Source organism: Boleophthalmus pectinirostris, unplaced genomic scaffold (assembly GCF_026225935.1).
Source record: "Boleophthalmus pectinirostris isolate CB_2022bp ecotype Guang Dong unplaced genomic scaffold, ASM2622593v1 HiC_scaffold_2, whole genome shotgun sequence".
Taxonomy (NCBI): Eukaryota; Metazoa; Chordata; class Actinopteri; order Gobiiformes; family Gobiidae; genus Boleophthalmus; species Boleophthalmus pectinirostris.
Genome location: NW_026571152.1, coordinates 2,007,885 through 2,035,384, shown reverse-complemented (window position 1 = coordinate 2,035,384; position 27,500 = coordinate 2,007,885). Strand labels below are relative to the sequence as shown.

The following is a 27,500-nucleotide window of genomic DNA, read 5'->3' as shown; positions in this document are numbered from 1 at the left end:
GAAGAAGTCAGGGTCTGTCCACATGACACGTTTTTTTTGGTTGAAACGGTGAAGTTTGTATTTTGTTTTGGCCTTTGGTCCACACAGAGTCGTGTTTTGGGTGGGTGAAAACAGTGTTTTTTGAGAACGGGTTCCAGAGTGGAGAAATGGGGCGGCAGTAGCTCAGTTGGTAGAGCATTCGCCCACTGATCTGAAGGTTGGTGGTTTGATTCCAGTTCTCGACATAAACATCACAGGTTGAGTGGTCAGATCCACTGACCCACAGGTTGGCTGGTGTGATTCCAGCTCCCACAGATGAATGCTGTTGTTGTGTCCTTGGGCAAGACACTTAACCCACCTTGCCCATAGTGTCTGTGTACACTGGTGTGTGAATGTGTGTGCGAATGGGTGAGTGGTTCCTTGTTGTAAAGTGCTTTAAGTGCCTTGAAAGTGGAAAAGCACTATAGAAAAATGTGACCATTTACCAAATCTGAGAACACCGGTGTTGTGTTGTCGTGTGGACAAACTAACTGCAGCTTTTGGAAAACGTCATCACCAGAGTCCTCCAATGTAATGAAGCCCGCAGCCCATGAACCAGCCTCCACGAACCATAAGACCTTTGCTGAAATGTGACAGGTGTAGCCCACAGAGCTGCTCCTGTTGCCCAGCAACCGAGACACACTAATACTAACAACACACACCGCAGATTATGCACACGGATCAATAACAAAGATTACACACGGGTGATTAAACTGATGGATTTTGAGACCAAGTTATTCTAATAATTCTCATCCAAATAACTAAACTTAACTGAAAACAAAAAATTATGTTTAACTTTTGCAAAACAAAAAAAAAACTGTGATGCATCTAAAATCGGCTAAATGACTTTAAAGTTTAAAAAAAGCAGTGATGAGATCTGCTTTATTAAATATTATTATCATTGTTAACAGCGCCACACACAGGTGTGGCACATGTATTACATCGTTTTCACTGAGTGCTCCGTTGTCGTCTGGATGTGAATATTTATTGATCCGTGTGTGGATGCAAATTGTTTTCAACCCACAAAAAAATAAAAAATAGTAACGTTATGTGGACGTAGTCTAAATGTGCAGGTTTGTGTGTTAAACATGTGAATGAAACAAAACACAACTCCAGGTCTGTTTGTGATGAGGAAACTACACTAGAATTTAGATCAGAAAAGAGCCTAATATGAGCCTTTTAAGATTTAAGATTAAGAAGTACATGATAGGACGTGTTTCTCTCCGACCTGATAGAGTTCATTTGAGAACCTGCTGCTCTATAGAGACTGGTGAAAAGTGCAGGAGAGGAGCTGTGTGAGGTTTGAATTGTGTCCTGGGCTGAACTGGCAGCTCATCAAGAGAAGAGTGATCCGCTCTCTCCTTGTTCTTTTCACTCCAGAGCTGTACAGTTGGAGACAGGGAGAGTATTTGGTTATGGGCAGTACTAGTGATATTGTAGAAACTTTTGCCGATATTTTGCAGCAGTATTTTTCTCCATGTGTCATGTGTTAGTCCCAGTCTGTCCTCAGTGCATCAGATAAATACATTTTGTTATTATTTTGGTTCATTTCTAAAGTTCACTATAACTTAACAAGTTTGGTCAGTACAATAGATTTTAAAAGAAGAATATTGGTGCCTGCAAATATCTGTTACTGGCGACAACAGCAAGTCAGATATCAGCTCAAAATATCTGTACTGGAGCCTCCCTAGTCCATTCTCTATGATACTAATGTCTGAGTATCATTTTTCAGAGAAGGTTGCTGATTCTTAAATGACTATGTAAACCAGGAGTATCAAACTCATTTTGGTCCGGGGGCCGTGTCCAACCGACTTTGATCCCAAAGAGGCCGGATCAGAAAACTCATGACATATAAACCCCAAAAATAACAATAAGTTCAAATATTTGTGCAGAGAAACACAAATCTATTACAGAAATCTTTTTTAATTGATGAACTCTTTCTTTTACAAAATATTATAATATTATGAACAACCTGAAACTTTAAGAAAAATACAATTTCAACACAATGTTTGAACATGAACTTGTATGTAAATAGGAATAAGTCAATTTTTCTTGTAAAATCCTGCACTGGGCTCCGCTTTTCTCATGTTGGACATTTTGTTGATGAGGGTGTCACGGTCAACAGTCAAAACGATCGTCCTTTAAGAGCGATTTGGAAAGAGACAAGTCTTCATTTGTGCTGCTCTGGTGGGAGGGGCCACGTACAGAGACACTGGAGACGCTGCTGTGATAAACACCACACAAAATTAACAATATCATTTAAAAGGAAATATAATAAAAATATTTTAGTAGAAAATCAGCCAAGGCCAGATTAAAGGTCTTGGAGGGCCAAATGTAAATTAAATAAATCAGTTTTACAGATTTGGTTTAAGTGTAATTAAAAGATCTTGATTGAAAGCTTCTTGATGTTTCATTTCAAACATGCAAATTATGAACAGAAGCCACTTCACAAATAAAGACATCTCAAAATCAGTCACAGGCACAGGTCAGAATGACGATGCTGTAGAAAACTAAAGAGCTGCACATTTAAATGTCCAAAGAAGAATTGGAATTACATGAGTGGTGTGGTGTCAGGGTCTTCCACTCCTTCTCTGCTGGCCTAAAACAAATATCTAAATCACAGACTGATGTTTATTAGATTATTACTAAATTATTCCAAATGTTCTGTCCACTTCTTTTCAGAGTTTTTCCGATGCTTGTGCTGCTTCCACACATGGATTTTCATACTAAAGCATTTGACCAATCACATTTCAGCTGTCACTTGTTGCTAGGCAGAGTCAATGTCAAAGAAGTGTCTCTGAGGCCTTCACAATCTGTTCTGCAGGAACTCGAACACAAAAGAAATGTCCATGAAACTGTTGCTTCAACCAATCAGATTCTGAGTTGGTGTCACCAGGAACTTTAGCAGCGAAACGACGTCACCAGATTCAGAACAGCTGATTGGACAGTCAGAGAGTGAACCAGCCAAAACAGCAAACTGCATCTGTAGAAGAATCAGGACTAAACCAGGACTAAACCAGGACTAAAAGACTAAACCAGAGAGAGAGTGAGAGAGAGTGTCCGCAAAGTGCGATCGAGCCACTGCTGCACTGAGCCCCGTTCAGTGTGGAGCCCTGGCCCCCTTTTATCTGCGGTCACCCAACAGTCTATGCGGGCACACCTTTAGGCCAGTCCTGACAAACAGTCCTGGTTTAGTCCTGGTTTACCCCAGAGCTCCTCACTTCTTCTCCGTGCACCGCGCACACCCCTCTCCTCACTTCTCCGTGCACAGAATCTCCACAGCTCTTTATACTGTGTTTCTGTATAATAAGATGCTTTTATAACCATCAAATAGTTCTTGAGGAGTGGACTGTTTCAGATGGAGCACTACTGAAACTGAACCTAGCTGTGAAATGCACACTCCACCACTGAATTTCATACTCCTATATCTACTGCACATGTCCAACCACGAAGTAAAATGATAAACTTCACGTGGTCCAGCTCTGGTAATTAAAAGTAGTGAGAGGAGGTGAGAGCGTGCACGTACTGTCTGCTGGAGCTGCTGTGGCGCTCCAAATCATTTCAGCTGGATTCTCTTTTTGCCGAAAGCAGCAGCACAGCAGAGCTCGGCTGCTCAAAGATAAAGGGCTGCAGTCGCTCTGGCGTCCAGTAAAAACAGAATCCGAACTGAATGAATCTGGCGCTCCACAGCACCTCTGCCTGCACCGCCTCCTGCACCACCCGAGCTCTGAATTCTTCTGATGTTTTTAATTATACAGAAAATGTATAATACGTGCAGTGTGAGGCCGGGGTGAACCTAAACATAATCACTGCAGGCTAATCCTTGGACTACTCTCTCTAAATGTTCCTAGATGAGAAGAAGATTATCTTAAAATATAAATGAATTCAAACAGCACATACAACTAAATGTGTATTCTGTGTATTTTCTAAAGGTCATTACATTACACTCTGTGCTCTTCTCATAATTAACCCAGTGTAGAGTGCGTGTAGCGGAGAGGGCCTCTGGGTGCTCCTGGCTCTCTGTAATTGGATTTTTCTTTTGCATTTTAAAGAGGATTATGAGCTGTGGATTAAACTCTATACGTATTCAGATAAACGTAGTGTTTTGTTTATCCTTTAGTGACTATTTGTGCTTTAAAAATACAGGACTATAATTTAAACAGGACTGGAATAATAACAACTCAGTCCTATAAGAGCCTGAGCATAGTGACCATTTCATAGTGCCAGAGAGTGAACCTGTGACCCTGTGGTTTAAACACGTGCTGTATCCACTACACTACTACTGCTGCCGCCGCCGCCGCCGCTGTGTATACAGAACATCTGGAGCTCTGAAGCTGTTGGTTTCATGTCAAGTTTAAATGTCCTGTGTCGAGGAGAAAATTCAGTTTGTCGACTGGACAAAAGTTAGTTTGGTTGAAGATGTTTTGCAGTTCATCCAAGCTGCTTCTTCAGTTCTGGTCAGATGCCGGTGGACACTTCCTTATATCTGTCTGTCTGAACTAGAAGTAGGTGGTAAACAGATTTCCAGCAGTTGGCAGATTTGATCAGGTGACAGTTTAGTTCTCTCTTCTAGTTTGGTATCCTGCAGCAGTCTCTTCCCTGCTGCCTCCACTACTGATGTACAGCCACAAGTGAAAAGAGATGTCACATCAAAGAAAACCATTGTCTCGTCCTATATTGTGCATAACTGATTGTTGTGAGCTTTAAGTCATGTTAAAATGTTGTTACATTCTCAGAAACAGACCTGGACTTGTGTTTTGTTTCATTCACACATGTTTGAGTAAAGTTTATTATGAGTCTGTCTACATCTCCAAAGCTCCAAATGCTCTGTTCCACCTTGTGATGTCATGAAGTGGTAGTTTTCAAGTTTTCAAGTCAGCTACCTTTTACATTTAGTTCAGTAGAAATTGGTGATTCCAGGACTGAAATGATCCAAATTATTATCACCACATGACATCACAAGGTGGAACAGAGTGTTTTAAGTTTGAGAGAAGAACTCTTAACGCCTAAATGTGCAGGATTTGTGTGTTAAACATGAGTGAACGAAACAAAACACAACTCCAGGTCTGTTTGTGATGAAGAAACTACATAAGAGAAAATAGATCATGTAGGCTCTTTATATGATGTCAGATGTGATGAGGGGTTTTAATTTAATTCTAAGCAGGATTCAAACTTTTCATTGCGTTTCATTACTATTCCCATTATACTACAAGACAAGACTTACCTTACCTCTTGTGCATCCCTTTAAAAACTGTACATTGATAAAGAACACAACAATATTTTTATGCAGGACGGATTTTTGTCCAACTTGTTTATAGCAGTGTCTTAATTTAGTTCTGCCCTAATCATACTTACCACATATTATATAATATTTTGAAATTTTAACCCCTTAAATGCCCTTTTTGACTAGTCTGATTCATCAGCCGGTTTTACTTCATTTCAATTTGTAGAAACCGTGTGACCTCGCAGTGTTAGGATTCATTTGCTCGATGATAGACGGGTACTTTTTATCATTTAACCAATCACTGCTATTTTGTCATGACTTATGTAATGCGCCGCTAACGGGTTTAACTGGTATATTAAGCTTTTCCCAAATCCCGTAGGGAGAAGGTCAATAACATCTTTCCCCTTGATAAAATTCACCAAACATTCTCTTTGTTCCAGCTTTAAATCCTTGATCTCGGGAATCACTGACAACACAGAATGTCTGTCTCTTCACTGATTGGCTGGTGCCTGAACTTACACTTCCAGGGTTTTTGCAAAAAGATTAGAGTATTCTGATTCCTGACCTAATCGCTGGAGAGACATGAAATAGAGTGGAGGCACTAGGTGGCACCAGCCTGACTAGGAAACAGGAATTGCCCAGAGGAACCCCCCCCCAGACACAGAGAGAACACACCAAACTTCATACTGAAAGGCTGTGAATTGAACCCTGAACCTTCTTGCTGCTTATATATTTATTCCATACTGGCTCAGACTGGTCATCTGTACTACCGGGAAAATACCTGGCGGGCCGGTGTCCTGTCAAAATGACCTACCTGTCGATTTGAGCTACCTAGTTGTACTGTGCATGCGTACATACAACCCCAAAGCTCTGTTACACTTTAAATGGGGTCGATTTGAGCTGAGGCAGAAGTTTGCAGCAGAATATCTATGTTAGATGACTGAATAGTTTGAATTCATTATCATTTTCATTGCATCATATTTTATTTTGTTTCTGTGTGTCACCAAAAGTCTCAAATTATGTGCATGAACAAAATGAAGAAATGTGATTTTTTTCTGCATCTTTCAAATGATTTTAATTAGTTCGTGTTGGGATTATCAGAGGCTGAGGACTCTTCTAGAACACACTCATATAATTTTAACCTCAAATATCTGCGTCTGTGTCCTTCAGTGTGGACTTATATGTACAAATGTCTTTATTGATGTAATCTTGTAATGGAAGATACACACGGAAAAAAAAATCAAAAATCAAAAGGACACTAAAACAAAACAAAACCAAAAATAAATACATTTAAAATAAATAAATTTAAAATAAATAAATAAATAAATACAATGAAGAGTTTTCAACCAAGTAATGAAAAATAATTCAAAAAGTAAAACTATACTGGCAAAGTTATGCATTTTGAATGAAAGTCAGTGGAACAAAAATGTACCTAAGGACCATGGGTGTGAGGATTTTGATTATAGACCGAAACACAGAAAACACAGAAATTAAAAATACATCACAAAATACACAAACTGGACCAATTTTGGTGCTATCTGGTGCAATATAGCCAAAGATATGCAAAAAAGACAAGTGTGTGTGTGATTTTTTTTTCCATGTATTTGCAAAACATCTCTTACCCCAGTCCAGGTATTATAGAAGCAGCTCTTGAGGTGAAAGTCTGAGATTCAGGAAGTACACGCTTAGCTTGCTACTTTTACCAGGATTCACTCTGGAAGTTGTGAAAAGCTCTTCTAAACTTGTTGTGGTGAATAATGAGGCTGTTCTGAACACATAAGTTGAGTGAGGAATGAGTTTGGAGCACTGCAAATGGTTCCAAATGAACTACTTCAGTTTTCCATGTTTTTAAGACAGAGTAGGTTGTGTATAAAATGTGTTCTGCGTTACTGTGGAAAGCTCTAATCAAAAGTGGTTATGGAGGCAAGACTGTGCATGGCCTTGAAAGTGAACTGGAGACTTTGAAAATGCAGTTCTGAATTTAATGAGAAGACAGAACGAGGCTCTGGTGATTGTGCGGGGAGCTGAGTTCTGGACCAGTTTTGCTGTAGGGCTGCAAGAACTGAAATTTGAATCTGCTTCATCTGTATGACGTTATTTTCTGATCTGTGTTATGATGTAGTTTCCTACGGAAGCCGAGAGGGGTCACAACAAACATTAACGCCGCAACAAATACAAATGCGACAACACAACAAAAAGCCACAACAAACCAAAAAAAGCCACAACGGAAATGACCGCAGGACTCTATTTTAATGCAAACTCCGTGACAAATACAAACGCCACAACACAAACGCAAATGCCGCAACACATTAAAAAGCCGCAACACATCAAAAAAAGCCACAACGGAAATGACCGCAGGACTCTATTTTAATGCAAACTCCGTGACAAATACAAACGCCACAACACAAACGCAAATGCCACAACACATTAAAAAGTCACATAAAAAAGCCACAACACATTAAAAAGCCACAACAGAAGTGACCGCGGGACTCTATTTTCTGACAGACCGATCAAGCGGCAAGTGAAGAAGAAGAACTACAACGTGAAACGAATAATGATAAAACAGTAAATTACGTTTCCAACTTCTCCATTCTTTTACTTTTCATGTTTTAGTTTTTCTTCTTCACTTACAGCTTGATCGGTCCGTCGGAAAATAGAGTCCCGCGGTCACTTCCGTTGTGACTTTTTAATGTGTTGTGGATTTTTTATGTGTTGTGGCATTTTGATGTTTTGTGGCTTTTTGATGTGTTGCGGCATTTGAGTTTGTGTTATGGCATTTGTATTTGTTGCGGCGTTTGCATTAAAATAGAGTCCTGCGGTCATTTCCATTGTGGCTTTTTTTGGTTTGTTGTGTTGTCGCATTTGTATTTGTTGCAGCGTTTGCATTTGTTGTGACCCCTCTCGGCTTCCGTAGTTTCCTCATCACAAACAAACCTGGAGTTGTGTTTGTTTCATTCACACAAACCTTGCATATTTGGGCTCTTGAGTTCTTATCTCAAACTGAAAACAGTCTGTTGCACCTTGTGATGTCATGTGGTAATACAGGAAGTGCTCCACTGTGTTCTCCACACACTTTTACTAGAATCATTTGGATCATTTCAGCCCTGGAACTGCAGATCCCTAATGAAGTAAAACTAGTAGGTTAATTAGAAAACTGCAGCTTCATGACATCACAAGGTGGAACAGAGCATTATGAGCTTTGGAGATGTAGACAGACTAAACTAAACTATAAAGTAAACTATAAAGAGTTACTCAAACATGTGTGAATGAGGCAAAGGAGAAATTCAACAAGCAGCTGCAAAAACCTATTCAACAAAAAAAAAACAAAAAAAAACTTTTGTCCAGTTGACAAGTTGAATTTCTCCTTTGTCATGGATTCTACCTGGGTGATTGAGAGATTCTACAAACATGTGTGACTGAAACAAAACACAACTCCAGGTATGTTTTGGAGGAGGTAACAACATTCTAAACATAGACATTTTTTTTTTTTTCAATTTTGCACAATATAGACCCTCAAAGTACCATCATTTCCTCCACAAACAACAAAATGTCCTGTCTTATTGTGTCCAAAAGCTGCTAACCCTGTAGTTTAGATCTACAAACATGTTCTGATATGTGAACTATATATGTCAGTATATCAGAGGTTTATTTCCTCTTCATATTCTTCTCCCATAAACTTTATGAAAATTCATATTAAAGTTTCAAAGTTTGCTCGGGGCAAATGGGCTCTGTGTTAACTAATGACCACAAGAGCATCATTCTTTTTGTTAAATCTGTTTCTGAAATTTTTATAAATCTCAAAGTTATTAAAGGATTTTTGCAGAATCTTGCGTTTTAGATGAGCTTCTAGGTCTTCACCACAACTGATGAACCTGCGGGAAAAATAAATGAGACATTTAGCGGAGTGGACTCTGAAGTGCACCACCGAGCTCTACGGGAAAAGTTTACAACAGAGACTTATGATAAGAAAAGATGAGCAAAGTGCGGCAGGTGAGGCAGGAGCAGAGTGAGGCAGGGACAGAGTGAGGCAGGAGCAGAAGGAGGCAGGTGCAGAGTGAGGCAGGTGCAGAAGGAGGCAGGTGCAGAGTGAGGCAGGTGCAGTTTGAGACAGGGGCAGGTGCAGAGTGAGGCAGGTGCAGTTTGAGGCAGGTGGCAGGTTTGAGGCAGGTGCAGAGTGAGGCAGGTGCAGTTTTGAGGCAGGTGCAGAGTGAGGCAGGTGCAGAGTGAGGCAGGTGCAGAGAGGAGGCAGGTGCAGGTTGCAGAGTGAGGCAGGTGCAGTGAGGCAGGTTTGAGGCAGGTGCAGAGTGAGGCAGGTGCAGAGTGAGGCAGGTGCAGTTTGAGGCAGGTGCAGAGTGAGGCAGGTGCAGAGTGAGGCAGGTGCAGAGTGCAGTTTGAGGCAGGTGCAGAGTGAGGCAGGTGCAGGAGGCAGGTGCAGAGTGAGGCAGGTGCAGAGTGAGGCAGGTGCAGAGTGAGGCAGGTGCAGAAATATACTGCTTAGATGATAGTTCAATGAAAAAAGGGGGTATGATGCAAAACAGATTTTTTTGAACTTTGTACTTTACCTTTTGTGTTTTTATAAAGTTGTTCTCATCACAAACATGTCTGCAGAGGTTTTTGACATCGTCTATACATGTTACTCTAGTCATCTCTCTCAGGCCATATTCAAACCCTCCTGAGTTAGCAGTACAACTCTGTGCAAGGCTCCGCCCCCAAGCCTCCATCACCCAAACTCCCACACGACAAGTCTCCAGAAATATACAATAATATACAAAACTGTACACAACAACTTCACAAACGACTGCCACGTGCAGGAGTTTCATTAGCAGGTGCACGCTGATTATATTATGAGGAATCTGAAGGGGGAGTGACTTAACGCGGGGAGCAAAGGGAGGGGAGACTCAGAGCATAATGAAAGTGAAAACTTATAAAACATCATTTCTTTTTCTTATTTTTTTTTTTTAGCTTAATGCCTCTTTACATTTACCCTTCACATAAAGACTAAACTCTGCTCCTCTGTGTGTGTGTGTGCGTGTGTGCGTGTGTGTGCGTGTGTGTGTGTGTGTGTGTGCGTGCGTGTGTGTGTGTGTGTGTGTGTGTGCGTGCGTGTGTGTGTGTGTGTGCGTGTGTGCGTGCGTGTGTGTGTGTGTGTGTGTGTGTGCGTGTGTATGTGTGTGTGTGTGTGTGTGTGTGTGTGCGTGTGTGCGTGTGTGTGTGTGTGTGTGCGTGTGTGTGTGTGTGCGTGTGTGTGTGCGTGTGTGCGTGTGTGTGTGTGTGTGTGTGTGTGTGTGTGTGTGTGTGTGTGTGCGTGTGTGCGTGTGTGTGCGTGTGTGTGTGTGTGTGTGTGTGTGTGTGCGTGTGTGTGTGTGTGTGTGTGTGTGTGTGTGTGTGTGTGTGTGTGTGTGTGTGTGTGTGTGTGTGTGTGCAGACTTTAAGGAGTGCTTCTCTCTGTACGACCGCCAGAGGAACGGCAGGATCCAGGCAGCAGACCTCATGTTGGTCATGAGGTGTTTGGGCTCCAGTCCCACGCCTAATGAAGTACAGCGCCACCTGCTGATCCACAACACAGGTACAGCTCACACACTCCACAGTTTGGGGTTTACACGCACAATAACAAGTACTGATAGTAGGGCTGGTTAGATTTGCGAGTTATGCTTTAAATCAGATGTATTCTGCAAAAATGACATTTCTGTAGTTGTTTCTCTTCTCGTCTGCCCTCTGAAGTTGTATTTGAGTGATTCCTGCACGTTTGAGCAATCTATAAACACTTCTTTTCAAGATGCCATTTTGCGGATCAAACCTGGCTGACACTGTCCATGGTACACGCCCACAGTGATGTACACAATTTGTACTTCAATTTTATTTTCGTAATCACTGATATGTCTAGGATTTAGCAGCGTCACATAGTCATTTTGGTACAAATGAAAAAAAAAAGTGAGTTGTCTGCAGGTGTCCACAGGAGGGGCCACAGCACTTTGTTGTGGTGATGTTCACGGTGACGTCAGCTCCCGCTGGGCGCCACAGTTTTCTAATGCAGAATTCAGAGGCCGTGTTTCTTTTATTAAGTTGTTTTAGATCAATATTGAGAAATACAATGTGCAAATGACAACATAATCATCCACGAGGACACACAGTAGATTAGAACTGTACAGACACAAGCTCAATATGTCTTCTGTTCAAAGTTCACTTTTTAAACAAAAAGACTGAAAGCTGAACTAATACAAGAATCACCTTTACATTTACAAGTACAGGGTCAGCAGAATTTATGCAGAATAAAACAGAATATTTTGTTGTTAGTGGGGTAATTACAGTTGTTAAATGGCTGCCTTTGTGATTTGCTGATTACATCCATTCAAATTGAGATTTTAGTTTAAAAGTGAGAGAAAAAACTTTTTTCATTTTTTTCTCTGTGTATTTGAGTGTCCTGGTTCAGATACACTGTACACGCGGCTCTTCAGGTCAAAATAAATCCACTTCTTGTTGTTGAATCTCATTATAAAACATTTTATTGTTAGAAATACACGTTTGCATGCCAGTTGTTGTTGTTCAGAATTTTCATGAGTTATAACTGCATTCATTATTTTCTGGACACAATTTTAGAACAGTTTTTTTAGACAACAAAGGGCAACTGTCACACTTTGATCCCACAATGCAACAGTCATGTTCAGGCCTCTCTGTGTTAGTGTCCCTTTAGAATTCTCTTATAATCAGATTGAGACAAAGAGGAGCCGTCTGATTTTGTCACAAAGTGCTGCTGAAACAGAGTTTACATCATTATTTTTAAGGTAAGATAAGATAAGATAAGATGCTTTATTGTCTCCCATGAGAGAAATTTGTCTTGGGACAGGGGGTCACATGCTTTAACGAAAATAAAACAAAACAAAACAAAAAAAACAGGACAACACAACACAAAGCACCACACAAACAAATACCACAGAACAAAAACAGATATGAGACCAAGTCTGAGCACGAGTGATGCACCAACAGAACCTTAAATTATTCTTATCAGGCAAGACCTTTGCGTTCTTGTATTCTATTAATTATTGCACATTCCCCTTGAGCCTATGTGCAGTTTTGATTGCACACTTCCTAAGCCTTTTATAATTATTTTTTAACTGCACTATCTGAGTTTAGAATAACGGCTAGTGGCACAAAAGAATGTTTGAATCTGATCAGTTTACAGTTTGGGACCCTGAACCTTCTGCCTGACGACATCAGGGAGGGCGGACGTGTTTTCTCTCCTCTCTTGCCCTTATCTTCCTGCTTTGCCTCTCTGTCTCGTCTAGTCTAGTGTCATATACTTTTGAGAGACTCTCTCCTCTTTGCTCTCCAAAACCTAAATTATCTACACGTTTGCTCACCTCTTTTGATTCAATCCACCTCAAATCGGAGTACAAACTTGGAAAAAATGTATAAGACCATTCAGACTGTATCCAAAGAAGCCAAGGAGGTGAACGATTGCGCTGCAGATGCTGAGAAATGCAGAAACACGCTGGAGGACGATATGGACAAAGAAAAAAACAAACAAAGTGCAAGTGCTGCGCAAACAAATCTCAACAATCTCTGTCAAACTAGATGATCTGGAGACTCGTAGCAGACAAGGAGCAACATATGAATAATGGGCCTGAAAGAAGGAAGGGAATAACTTGATGGGACTACTGGATTATATATTCCACTACATCACAGGTGTCCAAACTTTTTTCATCAAGGGCCACATCTAAACACAGACAAAGCAGAGAGCTGATCGAGGGCCACAGACTGGTGCTGAATACAGTGAATAATTGAAATATGTGCATGTTTAACACGTTAGAAAGAGCTATCAGTCTTCAGTCTTCATGCTAAGATTCTGCTATAGAAAAATGTGACCATTTACCATTTACCATTCTTAAAACCACTAGTCAGGCTGGCGCCACCTAGTGCTTCCACTCAATTTAATTTCTCTGCAGTGACTAGGTCAGGAATCAGAATACACTAGACGGTTTGCAAAAAACCCCAGAAGTGTGAGTTCAGGCACCAACCAATCAGAGAAGAGCCAAATATTCTGTGTTGGCAACAATTTCCAAGATCGAGGATTTAAAGCCAGAACAAAGAAAATGTTTGGTGAATTTTATCAAGGGGAAAGACGTTATTGTCCTTCTTCCTACGGGATTTGGGAAAAGCTTAATATTCCAGTTAGCCCTGTTAGTGGTGCATTACATACGTCACGACCAAACAGCAGCGATTGGTTAAATGATAAAAAAGTACCCGCCTACTGTCGAGTGAACAAATTCTAACACTGCGAGGTCACATGGATTCTTACGAAGTGAAACCGGCTGATGAATCAGGCTATAAAACCACACACTAAATATAAAATATTAGCTTTGTTTACCTTGATAAATTTAAAAAAGTCTTGCAGTAAAATGTTAATTTTTAATTGATGCAAAGTAATTTGGGCCAATTCACCTGGAAGCCTGGGGGTCAAGAAAAAATTGTCTAAGGACTGCATTTAGCCCACGGGCCATAGTTTGGACATGCCTGCACTACATTCTGGACCTGGAAGAGAGCGCAACACCTCCAGAGGTTTACCTGGAGTGATTATAGTTGACTTCTGAGATGGAAAGATAAATAAAAGTCACTGATGGCAGAGAAGGTGAAACTGCTTTTTTGGGATGGGCAGTTTTTCTACAGTCACCATGATTTGTCAGTGGAGGAATGGAGATACAAAGGCTGAATACAAAAAGACCTGAAAAGGTCACAACCAGAGGGAAGGGATGTATATTTAACACCACTGATGAAGAAAGAAATAAAAACCCACTCCCCAACCCCGACCTCCAGTGCACCAACCCTGGACTCATTTACCTGACACACATGTGGAAGAGCTCCATCGACGACGACAATGCCCCGAGCTAAACAAGACCACGTTCAACTGTAAACTATAACCTTTTCCTTTGCCTCTGTATTCTCTTTCTAGTTTATTAAAACTCAGAGACTGTACGTGTTTCAGAGGGAAAGTTAAAAAAAAGAGTTGCCGTTTGGGTTTCACCTTGTTTATTTGGCAAGACTAATTTGATGGTAGTGATAAGAAATGAATAAACAAAACAAATACGAACTTTCATTTGGATATTTGGCTCATACAGGGGAGCAGCAATTTAATTTGATCACACCGACTAATCAATAATGAGGATTTGTTTGAGGTCACACGCAGCCTGCAGCCACTGTCACGTCTGAGGATGAGAGAGCTCTTCTTCTTTGTAATTTTATGTGTTCTACTTTACTGCAGTTGTTTTGTTAAATGTTAAATGTGTCCTTTCGTGTCCTCCCCTTGTGCACAGTTAGTATTCTATAATTAATGTTTTTTTTTTTTTTTTAAATCAGACTCATCAATGAAAAATGGAGTTAAAGTAATTACACGTAATATTAATGGTATCAGCATCTCAAGTAAACATTCTAAAGTTCAAATGTAACATAATGTTACAAGAATCTCACCTCTCTAAAGAAGAATCATCAAAAATTAAGATCAAGATGAGCGGGGCAGATATTTTATTCTGCAGGTGCATCTAAAGGTGTTTGTATTCGAATATCCAAAAAATCATGCTGCAGATGTAAACAGAGATGAACAGAAGGGTTCTCGTGTCTGGTCATCTGCAGAATAAAAGAAAAAAAAACAACAACCCTGTTAAATATAAATATGCCCCAAATACTGCACAGGGTCTGGTCAAGCAGTAACGGAGGGAAACAGGGGCAGATTTTTGACATTCAAATGTCTCTTATTCAGAAACTAGAGGAACTATTGAAATAAGTAAAGTATCAGAATGTAGGAAAGAGTTACACTCCAACAGGGTCAAGTTAAACCTGTGATATTCTTTCAAGTTGTTGACAAAAAATTTAAAAACTCATGTCGGTAACGGAGGGAATGAAATATGCAGCACTTTTTGGGCAATAAATCCAAACAGTGATAACTCTTGGTTCTCACTTCCATATCCTTAACAAACTGGTTTGAATATTTGCTTCATATAGTTTTCTACCATATGGTACAAGATTAGGTTGAAAAACCTCTAACTTTTTGACTCATGAGATTTTTTATGAAGAAAGGTCATGGTAACAGAGGGAAAAGTAACGGAGGGAACATTGTGCAAACAGGTAGAAGGTGCAGGATTTTACATCATTTGTCGCTTTTTTCTTCCGAATACTTTAATATTACTTCAAAATGAAAGGAAACTATTTCTATAAAATATGTCAGTCCTTCCAAGCAAATTTTTATCATTTTAAATAGTTTTTTTATTTTTTTGAATGAATCCTGATGCCAGACAATAGTCCTTTTACTCTAAAAAGCACAATTCATATTTTAGAACTGATTATATTCTGATTACAGATTCTACTGGAGAAAATATCAACATGAATATACAAAATATTTTAAACTCAGATCATGACCTGGTTTCTTTAACTTTTTGTCCAACGTCACCAAATGAGAGTTACAAATGTTGGAGATTTAATAGTTTCTTACAACCAAAGATAATTTACCAAATTAATAACTCAAAGGATAAAACATTTACAAAAGCAACATGTCAGGGTTGGATAATCAGTTATGCCTCCATAAAAATAAGGAAAGGAAACTAAGAAATGACAGAAGATTTAAAGAACTGATGGAATTAGAAATTAAACATATAGCAGGACACACCAATGAAGAGGTTTAAAAAATGCATGAAGTTAAAAACAAACTGTTATGAAAGTGGTGAAAAGGCAAGAAAAATGCTGGTTTTCTAGTTAAAAAGCTGAGAAACAAAATACAATAACAGCAATAATAGATAATGATGGCAATTCTGTCGCAGACTGTAAAGCTATCAACCATATTTTTGATCATATTATTCATCACTTCACAGTCAGAACATAAAATAGAAAAAGACCAGTTGGAATCATAAAACAAACAAAAACAAAACTAAAACAAAACAAAAAAAAACATTTCATTACCAACCTTAGAACAAGAAAAAAAAAGATGAAATCTCTCGTTTTGCAACATATTTACCTTCATATTATGAAGATGCCAGCTCCCGCACTGTGCAGTTCTGCTCCCACATGCAATTAGATTTCAAAATGTGTCCTGCCCCACTCTGTTTTGCATCAGATCCCGCGGGAGTGTAGCGCTCTACCCCGAGACTGTGGAGCAGGGTGTCCGCAAAGTGTGACACTGCAGTCACCCAACAGACCTCCAGACCCGTCCTGACACTCAGTCCTGGTTCAGTTCTGGTTCAGTCCTGGTTCAGTTCTGGTTTAGTCCTACTTTAGTCCTAGTTTAGTCATGGTTTAGTCCTGGTTCAGTCCTGGGATCAGTCCTGGTTTAGTCCACCTGTGTGGCGCCTCCCCAGTGGCTCTTGCCTCACCTATTGTAACCCGCTGGACTAGATGAAGAGATTACAGGAATTACAGTTGGCAGTGATTAATTCAAATAAAGAATGTATGCAGATGATATCTTATTGACACAAACAAATCCATCTAACTCTATTCCCAAAATGCTTCAAATAAAAAAAAAAAAAAACTGGAGCAAATCTAATGAAGGGATATGAACAGAGTGTTTTCAGTTGGAGAGAAGAACTCAGTCTAAATATGCAGAGTTTATGTGTTAAACATGTGAATGAAATAAAACACTCCAGTTGTGTTTGTGATGAGGAAACTCCATTAGAACAGAGATCTGAAAATAACCTAATATGAACCTTTTAACCAAACTAAATCTTTTACCTACGCGACTAATCTTACTTTGGTCAAAAAAAAGATTCTAAAAAGTTATAATTAGTTTTCAAAATGAACACTGCGTTGTTTACTTTTCCCACAAGCCTGTTCATAGTATCTATCCCTCTGCTCCACACACAACAACACAACAACAATCGACAGTCCCTGAGCGTCCACACACACGCACGCACACACACACACACACACGCACGCACACACACACACACGCACACACACACACGCACGCACACACACACACACGCACGCACACACACACACACGCACACACACACGCACGCACGCACACACACACACACATGACACAACTGCACTGACCTGTGCCTCAAGGACTCCTCATGATTTACTGCTGTGTTTTATGTGTCAGTGCTTACACAGTCGGACGGAGGGAGAGTGACAGTGCAGCGCCCCCTGTGCAGCGCCCCCTGTGCAGCGCCCCCTGTGCAGCGCCCCCTGTGCAGCGCCCCCTGTGCAGCGCCCCCTGTGCAGCGCCCCCTGTGCAGCGCCCCCTGTGCAGCGCCCCCTGTGCAGCGCCCCCTGTGCTCACCTGTGGGAGTGTGATTTATGAACCATAAGAACAAAGAGGAAAGGAGGGCGCAGGAAACACATACAAACAGACAGGAAGATAAACGACAAGAAGAGAGGAGGACCTGGTCTCGTGGGACTCACAGAGACTCTGAAGTTTTACAGATGTATAATAAACAAAACTATCCAGGTTTAACCATAACCATGATTCCACTGCGTGATGTCATCAGGTAGTATCCCAGGAAGTGCTCCTCTGTGTTTTTAAAGTTCATACTTCTTCACCAGACTGCCTCCAATATGCAGCTTAACAACTTTAATGTTAAAATTTGAATCAGAATACACTTACAATAGTTTCTTGTCTATATGTTACTTTTTAATTAGAGTTTTTACAAATTACTTTAGGTATTAGATCTTTTTCCTCATTAATTTAATTTAAATCACACTTAAAGATCCCATATTGTGCCATTTTCTGATCTATGCTATAATGTTGTTTCCTCCTCGAGCTTTGGAGGTGTAGACAGACTAATAAATGATAAAGATTACTCAAACATGTGAGAAAGAAACATCTAGCATTTCATTCATGTTGTTTTTTGTTGACAAAAACCTTAAAAACGTACATTCATAATGGGAGTGAGCTCGCATCTCCACAGATCAGACCATCTTGTCTACATGGAGATAGATACACTTAAGGATATACTGTGGAAAGTTTCAGAGAAAGCAGGAACATCTCCATGGAGACAAGCAGGTGGCAGACCCTCCACTAAAGTTCTGTAGTGTAGCTCTAAAGTGCCCAAAAATAAAGTACCCAAAGTTCTGCCAGTTACCATTAAAAATATGATATATTTCATTTGTTCAAACATATATTGTACCAGTAAAAATAAACATGTTTGCTCTGGTATAAAAACTTACTGTGACCAAGTTTTAAAAAGCGGCGCAAACGTCCAGGGCTCTTTGTCAGTGATGGTAAAGGTCCTGTACTGTACTGGTTACAGAAGAGCCAACGTGTTCTAACACTGCTTAAAATAAATACCACCCACTGTTATTTCTTCATTGAGAACAGAATATTGTGTAGATCTTAAAGTATTGATCCAACAGGTGTCTCACTGCAGCAGTTTTGAAGTCTGTCAACCCCACAGGCTCCATCTAAACTGTCTCTGTAACGACTGTGCTGAGACCAAACGAGTGTGTGTTCACAGTGGGACACATTCGGAGAGCGACTGTATGAATGTACTGGGAACACAGAGTCATAAAGACACTAGTGCCCCCAGTGTGAAAACTCAACATCCACAAGAAGACGTACAACTATAAATTAAGGAGTAGTATTTGTATGGTCCATGGTTTTAAAGTTTTGTGATGGGGTATTCAAGGTTGTGGGATTTAACGGCTCCGTAAATCTTTCTTTCTTGTCCTTTTTGCGTGAGCAGAATAGAAACAGACACACTCACACTGGATCCTGAACACAACACGATGAAACGTAATTGGCACAGGTCAGGTCAACGTACACTTTACTGTCCCCGTAGGGAAATTTGTCCTCTGTATTTAACTCGTCCTTCAGTGCAGACCCACCCAGACACAGGGAGAACATACAAACTCCACACAGAAAGGCTAGGGTGTCCTGGGGATCTTCTTCTGAGATCTTCCAGAACTTTCTTGCTGTGAAGGGTGAATGGTAACTGTTCAGACACAGTTGCCCGGCAATGTTCTTTCCTGTTTGGAATCCATCGTGGTGTGCAGTGTTCTTCTGTGGTCAGTGTTTACCAGAGACACTGCTGTATGTGCTGATTGGCTTGTTGATAAAGGTGCTGAGTTGTGTGTGTGTAAGTATGGGTCCTGGCAGCCTGACATTTGTATTCTCAGTCTTTTCAGGCCAGACTAATTGATGGATGACTCCTCTTTCTTCTCTGACAGGCACACAGGTCACAGTAGCCATTCCCCTGGTTCTACCTCATGCTTAAGCTTGTTTATACCTGTCACTCTGCTAACATGTCCAAGAGATGGAATGTTTTCTTTGTAGCGTTTGGCTTAAGGGCAGTTTTTTTTTAGTTATTAGCAGCTCCCCAGGTCATTGTTCTAATTCTAGTACAACTTGAATTAGAGCCAAAGGGAACAATTCTTTATTTGAGTGGAAACAGTCTCTGGTGTGGAGAAAATGAAAGAACTCCTGCATGTCGAGTCGAGTTTTGTCGACTTAAAGATGCTGTTAGAAGAGTTGAGAGTGTCCTCACCTGAACACCGCGAAGAATGTTCAAGGGGATTTTTACATTTGAGATTTTCAGTAACAAAACTACTAGAAAAGACCTGAATGAAAATGGTTACAGGACTGCTAAAGTGTTCACCTGTCACCCTGAAAAGAACAGGTTTGATCTCAGCTCTATAGCATGTGATTGTTGTGTCATTTGGCAAGACACTTTTAACTTTATGTTATAGATAGATAGATAGATAGATATGTAGATATGTAGATAGGGTGTTGTGTTGTTAAAGCACACATATTGTGTGTGTATATATGTGGGTTATAACCAGTGGCAGTGAAAATGGGCGTTGATCGGCAAAATGGTGTCTTGGAAATAAGTGATTAAAGATGACTCAGACATACATGAATCACTCCAAATCCAACTTCAGAGGGGAAATGAGAAGGGGAAACAATTATAACATGGTTAAAAGAATCAGAATCAGAATTTATTTGTCATTTCAGTATAAAAAAATACACTGAAACTAAATACTGCACTTAGGTCCAGGTCAACAGTAGCACAGATAATAATAAGAATAAATAGTTAAAAATATTGTATGTCAAATACAGTCTTTAAAAAACAGCCCCCACCCGCCCCCATTTTCTAAAGTGTGTTCCAAGTGAGTGCTTTCTGACAGAATTGATCTGTCTCACGGCATCGGGATTAAAACTGTTCTGTAGTCTGGTGGTCCTGGCCTGTAGATGGCGTAATCTTCTGCCTGATGGGAGAGCTGTAAAAAGTCCATGTGCTGGATGGTGGAGTCTTTCATGATGCTGTGGGCTTTTGTCCTGCACCTGTTGATGTAAATATCTTCAACGCAGGGCAGATACAGCCACAGATGTGCTCTGCAGCTCTAACTATCCTCTGCAGAGTTTTCCTCTCTGCCCTGGTGCTGCTGCTGAACCACACAGTCATGTTGGTGGTGAGGATGTTCTCCACCACACACCTGTAAAAGACCTTCAGGACAGAGGGACCCACACCTGCTTTTTTGAGGCGCCTAAGGAAGTCTAGGCGTTGGTGTCCCTTTTTCACTGTGCAACTGGTGTTAGACCAGCTGAGACTGTTCAGGATCTGGACTCCCAGGTATTTAAGACAGGAAACAATCTCCACTGCATCTTCATTGATGTACAGAGGAGAAGGGGCATAGGTTTCCTGTGGAAATTCACAATCATCTCCTTTGTTTTCTTTACATTGATGCACAGATTGTTAGTTTTGCAGCAGGCCTCCAGCTGACAGACCTTCCTTCTGTAGTTGGACTCATCGTTGTTCATGATGAGCCCCACCACTGCTGTGTCATCAGCAAACTTCACTATATGATTGGATGAATAGTGAGCGACACAGTCATAAGTGAGCAGTGAATACAGAAGGGGGCTTAAAACACAGCCCTGGGGTGAGCCAGTGCTGAGGCAGATGGAGGAAGATGTGATGTTGTGGAAAAGCTCTAAAATGTCAAGTTTGCACAGCAGGTTTGCTTTACAATTAATTGCTATGGCGACAATTCTAAGTTTTCACCATCCTTAAACTCATGGACAGCCACCTGCCTCGTCAGCAGTGTGTGAAATACTGTCAATATTCAGGGGTCCCCATCTCCAAATTGTTGAGCAATACAAACTCAAATATGAAAAAAGACACCACGGTGGATGCCACAAACAGCCTAAACTGAATAGGCCCTATTCATTTAATTCAACTTATAAAATGAAATGCATTTATCTTTGTGTGAGAAATGCTACAGTTGGACTAGACCCACACCAGAGTCCTGACCCAGCGGGAGCAGCTCTGGTTCAGGCAGGGCTCAGAGGGGCTGAAGTGGGGAGTGATGTTAGGAGCCTCGGCCTGAGAAGAACATTCCCTGGGAATAACCAAGTGCATGGAGGACGGACGCTCAGAACAACCAACTAAACGGGATTCGTGCTTCTGTTCAGATGGTTTGTACCACCTTGGAGCCAGCCGCAATCCTCCAGAACAGAGGACTGGAGCAGCCCACTCGGACCTGTAGTCCACTGCGCACTGGTCTTGCTTGTCCCCATCTGGAACCAGCACATGGAGAACAGAGCCTCCAGACCATCTGACCAATGCACTCAGAGAATGGCACAAGACCAAGAAGCGGAACCCAGGCCCATCCTGAGGGGCTGCGAGCTATGATGACTGCTCCTGTTGACTGCTGCTGTTACCTGAACTCCAGGATGATGTGCGGTGAGTTTGTACAAAGTTCTACATGCTGCTGTTTTATGAGTTCAACTCATAAGTTGAGATGAGGACAGCCTGTGGTTTTAATGAAGAACATTGATACTTTTCGTAATTGGAGGAAGATCGGGAACATCGAGCTGACCCTGTCTGGGTCTGTATGAAATGGCGTCTGGACTATTTTTATGTTTGATTTTGAGGCTTTTTAGGGGGTGTGATAGGTTAATCAGGGGTCAGACCTCACCAAACACTGGGGATTTCACACTGTTTGTCATTCAGTAGGCTGCTTAGTTCCAGCATGTAAGCTTGCAGGATAGTGAATAAATAATGGATGACTTCCCACGTCTACTCAGATTTAGCAAGATCCAAATACACTTGTCTCTATTGTGATGTAACCTGGATTTTAAATTTTTTTAAAATAGTGCTGCAAATTTCAATGACAGGTTATTGTATGTATAGTCATGTTCTAATGCTGTTACCTCCTTCAGAACACACCTGACGTTGAGTTTAAAAATATGTTTATAGTATTTTTTTATTAAAAAAAGAGAAAATACGATCACTAGTAATTCGCAATATTTGTTTACGTTGCAGAGCATTCTGGGTCACCTCGTCACAAGGTTGTTGTCTTCTGTTGTCAGTTCAACTTTTGCTAATGCCATCGATTGATATAATGCCACACTGCGGGGCTTTCGGTTGTAATGTCCAGAAAAAAGTCTGACAATATACACGGATTTCTATCCTTAGCACACAAATATTTCTGAAAACTTTTTTACTCCATATTTCTTACTCCATACTAATAAAATGAAAATTTACTCCCCCTGATCTGCCCCTGACAGAAAACTGAGCTCTTCCCACAGACTCTGTCCCTCTCTGTTGCTTTGGTGAACACTTGTTGCACAGTCACCATTGTTTGTGAGCAGCTCTCTCTTCCTCACCTCTCTGATCGTCTTCATGTTCATCATTATTGTCCACCGAGTTGTCCTCCATACTTGATGTGCGCTCTGGTTCAAACTGAAAAGACTGAACAGAACCATGTTCATCAACAGAGACCGCCAATCCATACAACCTTGTGACGAGGTTACCCAGAATGCTTTGTGACATAAACAAATATGGTGAATTACTATAGTGATCGTATTTTCTCCTTTTTTATAAAAAAAAAAAAAAGATACAAATGAACATATTTGAGTTTTTTGGTATTACGTATTTATAACTGATGCCAACGTTAATCATATAAGAGCAGCGTGTCAAAGTAGCCGGGGATCCTTTTAAAGAGTAAATGAGAGCACTACGGTGCTTTGAGAGCCTTGAGAGTGGAAAAGCGCTATATAAACATGTGTTCATTTCCCGACTATCTGGACAGAACATCGGATTTAAAAGCACAGGTCTTTGGTCTTGGAGATGTTCTTGGAGATAAACTGTGAGCAAACACCTGCAGCAGAGCGCTCACCTCCTGCAGCACTACAGGGAGCTTCAGCGTCCACCACGTCAACCACCAGGGCCATCGCACAGTTTTAACTCCAAAAAAATGAAGCAAACATTTGAATTTTAAAGCAATTATTCAGTCAAATGTAGTTTACTCAAATGCTAAATAAAATATCCAAAATATCACAGCAAAAAGAAGCAAGCAGAATTTAAATGTGGAATTTTCAAATCTCTATTTTTCCAAAAATGAAAAACCAATTAGAAACCTTTTTTTCTTACATATATGTGAGTACTGCCGAGGGCATTTCAAAGTTTCTAAATTGAAAATGTTTTTCTTTTAAAAGCTATTTTAAGGATGCATATTTCTCTGCAATGGCCGACATAACTCTCTCATTTACCCTGGGACCTGAACTGTGCGCTGAAACTAAAAGAATCTCTGTCATGTTTAATCTTCTCCCTGTTGTGTTTGGTCAGAGCGCGGAGGAGAACTGGACTTCTCCACCTTCCTCACCATCATGCACCGGCAGCTCCAGCAGGAGGCGCCAGAGGAGGAGATCCTGGACGCTCTGAGGATGGCCGACAAAGAGCAGAAGGGCTACATCCTGGTCTCGGAACTCCGGGCCAAGCTCACCTGTCTGGGAGAGAGGCTCACGGACAAGGAGGGTGAGGAACGCACAACTACACGACAACAACACGACAACACGACAACAACAACAACACGACAACAACACAACAACAACACGACAACAACACGACAACACACACAACACGACAACACACACAACAACGACAACAACACGACAACAACACGACAACAACAACACGACAACAACAACGACAACAACACGACAACACCACAACAACACCACAACAACACCACAACACAACAGCACGACAACACGACAACAACACGACAACAACACGACAACAACAACAACACGACAACAACACGACAACAACACGACAACAACACGACAACAACAACACACAACAACACCACAACAACACGACAACACAACAACAACATGACAACAACACGACAACACGACAACAACACGACAACACACCAGCACGACAACAAAACAACACGACAACAACACAACACAACACAACACAACAACAACAACAACAACAACACGACAACACAACAGCATGACAACAACACAACAACACGACAACACAACAACACGACAACAACACAACAACACGACAACAACAACATAACACAACACAACAACACGACAACACAACACATCAACACGACAACACGAAAACACAACAACACGACAACACAATGCAACACAACAACACTACAACACAACACACCGACACACTGACACACCAACACAACAACACACCGACACAACAGCACAACACAACAACACATTAAACAGCTCTACTTTACATTTATTCAATGACAGGTGGTTTTACAGTTCAAAAATACCTAGAAAAAAAAGTCATTCTGACAGTGAGCAGGATCGCCTCTCCACAGATCTGACCTGGAACTTGGTTTGGTCTCCATGAAGATAGAAAGGTTTAATGCCATACTGTGAAACATTCCATTTAAAACAGTAGCAGCTCCTTGGAGAAAAGTATTTGATGGACCCTCCATCAGAAAAGTGACACAATGCACCTTTAACTGTAACAAGATATTTTCATGTTTAAGTACAACAAGTCTTGTTCTATTGGTAGATCATTTCACTCATCAAGTGAAATTCACTCAAATCATAATAAACTTTCTTAAATCAAGTCATCTTAATTTGACTAGATTTAAGTTTTTACAGTAACATGATATGTATAAGTAACTAGTAACTTATACATAGTAACTATGATATTACAAACCCAGGAAAGACTGGCCAAGAGTTTTACCACCAGTCCTTTGAGATGTTCTCCTTCTGCCTGTAATGTCCCACAGTGTAACATTAAACTTGCTGTCTTTATTTAATTGAGTGTTTTTATTGCTTAAAACATATTGAAAGAGCCACATGTGTGTGCGTGTGTGTGAGCTTGTATGATAAAAGGTGTAGGTATACACACATCATGTGTGCACAGCTACTGCACTGAACACAGAACGTGAGACAAAGCTGCACTTCCTCCCAAATATTTAATGAACGACAGTGTTTGGATAAGTGGATCTCCATCAGGTCATGACCTGCCTCTGGGAGTAAGTGTGCAGACTTTGTTTTACTTTCTGTGTGACCCTGTGAACACTGAGAGGTTTGTTAGCAATAAAAACAACATAAATAAACTAGATACATTTAATATAAAACTCTACACTCAAGGCAACACAATCACAGCTTCATTTGATTTTGTATTATAACAGTTTACTGCTTTGAAATGCAGTGCAGAGAGTTCATACAACAGAGTTCTGTACTTCACTTTCATACTAGGCAATGTGGGTGAAGTGTCTTACCATTTTATGTGACTGGCGCCCCCCTGTGGCACCTGCTTTTCCAAGTGTCTCCCATCCAAGTCCTGACCAGGCCTGGTCCTGCTGAGCTTTTCAGATCTGATGGGATCAGGCTTTGACAAACCAGTATGGCCTCATGAGAGGGACTGATGGAGCAGATTGACAGCCTCACTTTTGTCAGTCTGGTTTGAGGGGCTAAAACAAGACTGAAAACAACATTACTATAAACATTTTCCATGGCCATAGATGTTTTATGTCATACTGTGGAATATTACTGCCAAAGGAACAACAAAAACCTTCATGGTCAAGAGTCACTTTTGTCCTCTCCTCTCAGAGTAAGAAAGAAAAAACAAAAACAAAAAAGAAAAACAAAATGAAAGACAGAAATAAAACAAAATCATGGTTTTATTTTAATGTATTTTTTGGCTGTGACTCTAATTTTTCTAAAGAGGACATAGTATGCAAAATCAATCCTGAAGATCTTATTTTTTCCCATGTTCTAATAGGCTCTATTCACACTTATGTTACAAACCAAAAGACGTTTGGAAATATGAAGATGACGACTTCCTTTCTGCTCTGTTGGTGATAGTAACTTTGGGGTAATATCTGGGTTTTCTTCATCTAAATGTCATTATATTGTATATTTTTTTTCCTTTTATAAATGGCCTATTAATTTGTGTATTATCATTTGTCTAACTTAAAAAAAAAAAAAAAAAGATGTTCCAAACAGTTTCAAGAAGCTGCCTGTAGGTGCAGCTGTGATTAGAGTCCCATAATCCCCCATAAAAGCTTTGGCAGGTTGTGTTGGTAAGTTCTTCTGGTAAGTGTGAATAGAGCCTATCGTTTCGCCTTCTTCTCTACCCACTCAGAGCTGTATTTAAAGTGATCTTCATTCTTCTTCTTCAAGTCATTCACGTCATTGCTCCAATCTACCCGTGTTTTCACCACCACCAGTTCACGCCCCCGCCCTGTACTCATTCTCTAACTTGATTTTCTTTATCGGTGACACACGTTGGATTGAGTCATGTAAAGATCTGCAGCTGTCCCTCTCTTGTCCTGACCCTGCTCTGTCTGTGTGTCTTGTGTTCCAGTGGATGATCTGCTGAAGGAGGCGGGGGTGGGGGCTGACGGGAGAGTCTACTGTGAGCAGTTTGCCAAAGCTGTGGCTCGATCCTGCTCCAAGAGATGAACTGTGCTCCTCATGGACTCACAAAGGACTCACAAACATTTTACACTCTTTAAAATATATTTGTACTTATCGGTAATAAACATGTCAAGAATACAGAGTGACAGTTTTCAGATTCAAATGGTAAACGGTCATATACAGACGTGGACAAAATTGCTGGTATTTCTCTGGCAATGAAAGAAAAATCAACAATCATCACTGAAATAACTTGAAACTAATAAAAGCAATAATAAATACACATTTACTGGAAATTGTCCAACAAAAATCAAACATTGCTTTTCACCTGTAGTTTAACAGAATTATTAGAAAAAACTAAATAATGAAACTGGCCTGGACAAAAATGATGTTTCCCTTAACTTAATATTTTGTTACACAACCTTTTGAGGCAAACTCTGCCAAACCTTTTGAGCCAAACCTTTTGAACCAAATGATTTCTGTAACTGTCAATGAGACTTGTGCTTTGGTCAACTGGTATTTTGACCCACTTCTCGTGAGCAAACTGCTCTAGTCTTAGGTTTGAAGGGTTCCTTCTCCAGACAGAATGTTTCAGCTCCTTTCACAGATGTTCAGTAGAATTGAGATCTG

At 40.6% G+C, this 27,500-nt stretch overlaps 1 protein-coding gene across 1 annotated transcript in view; it reads left to right on the top strand.

Moving 5' to 3' along the window:
* Positions 1–26,918, top strand: part of LOC110159371 (calmodulin-like protein 4) — a 33,668-nt gene extending 6,750 nt beyond the window's left edge. Inside the window, exons 3-6 of the mRNA XM_020923920.2 lie at positions 8,230–8,251; positions 10,668–10,808; positions 23,794–23,982; positions 26,821–26,918. Of these exons, the coding sequence (XP_020779579.2) occupies positions 8,230–8,251; positions 10,668–10,808; positions 23,794–23,982; positions 26,821–26,918 (450 nt within the window). The remainder of the gene's footprint in view (positions 1–8,229; positions 8,252–10,667; positions 10,809–23,793; positions 23,983–26,820) is intronic.
* The last annotated feature ends 582 nt before the right edge of the window (positions 26,919–27,500 follow it).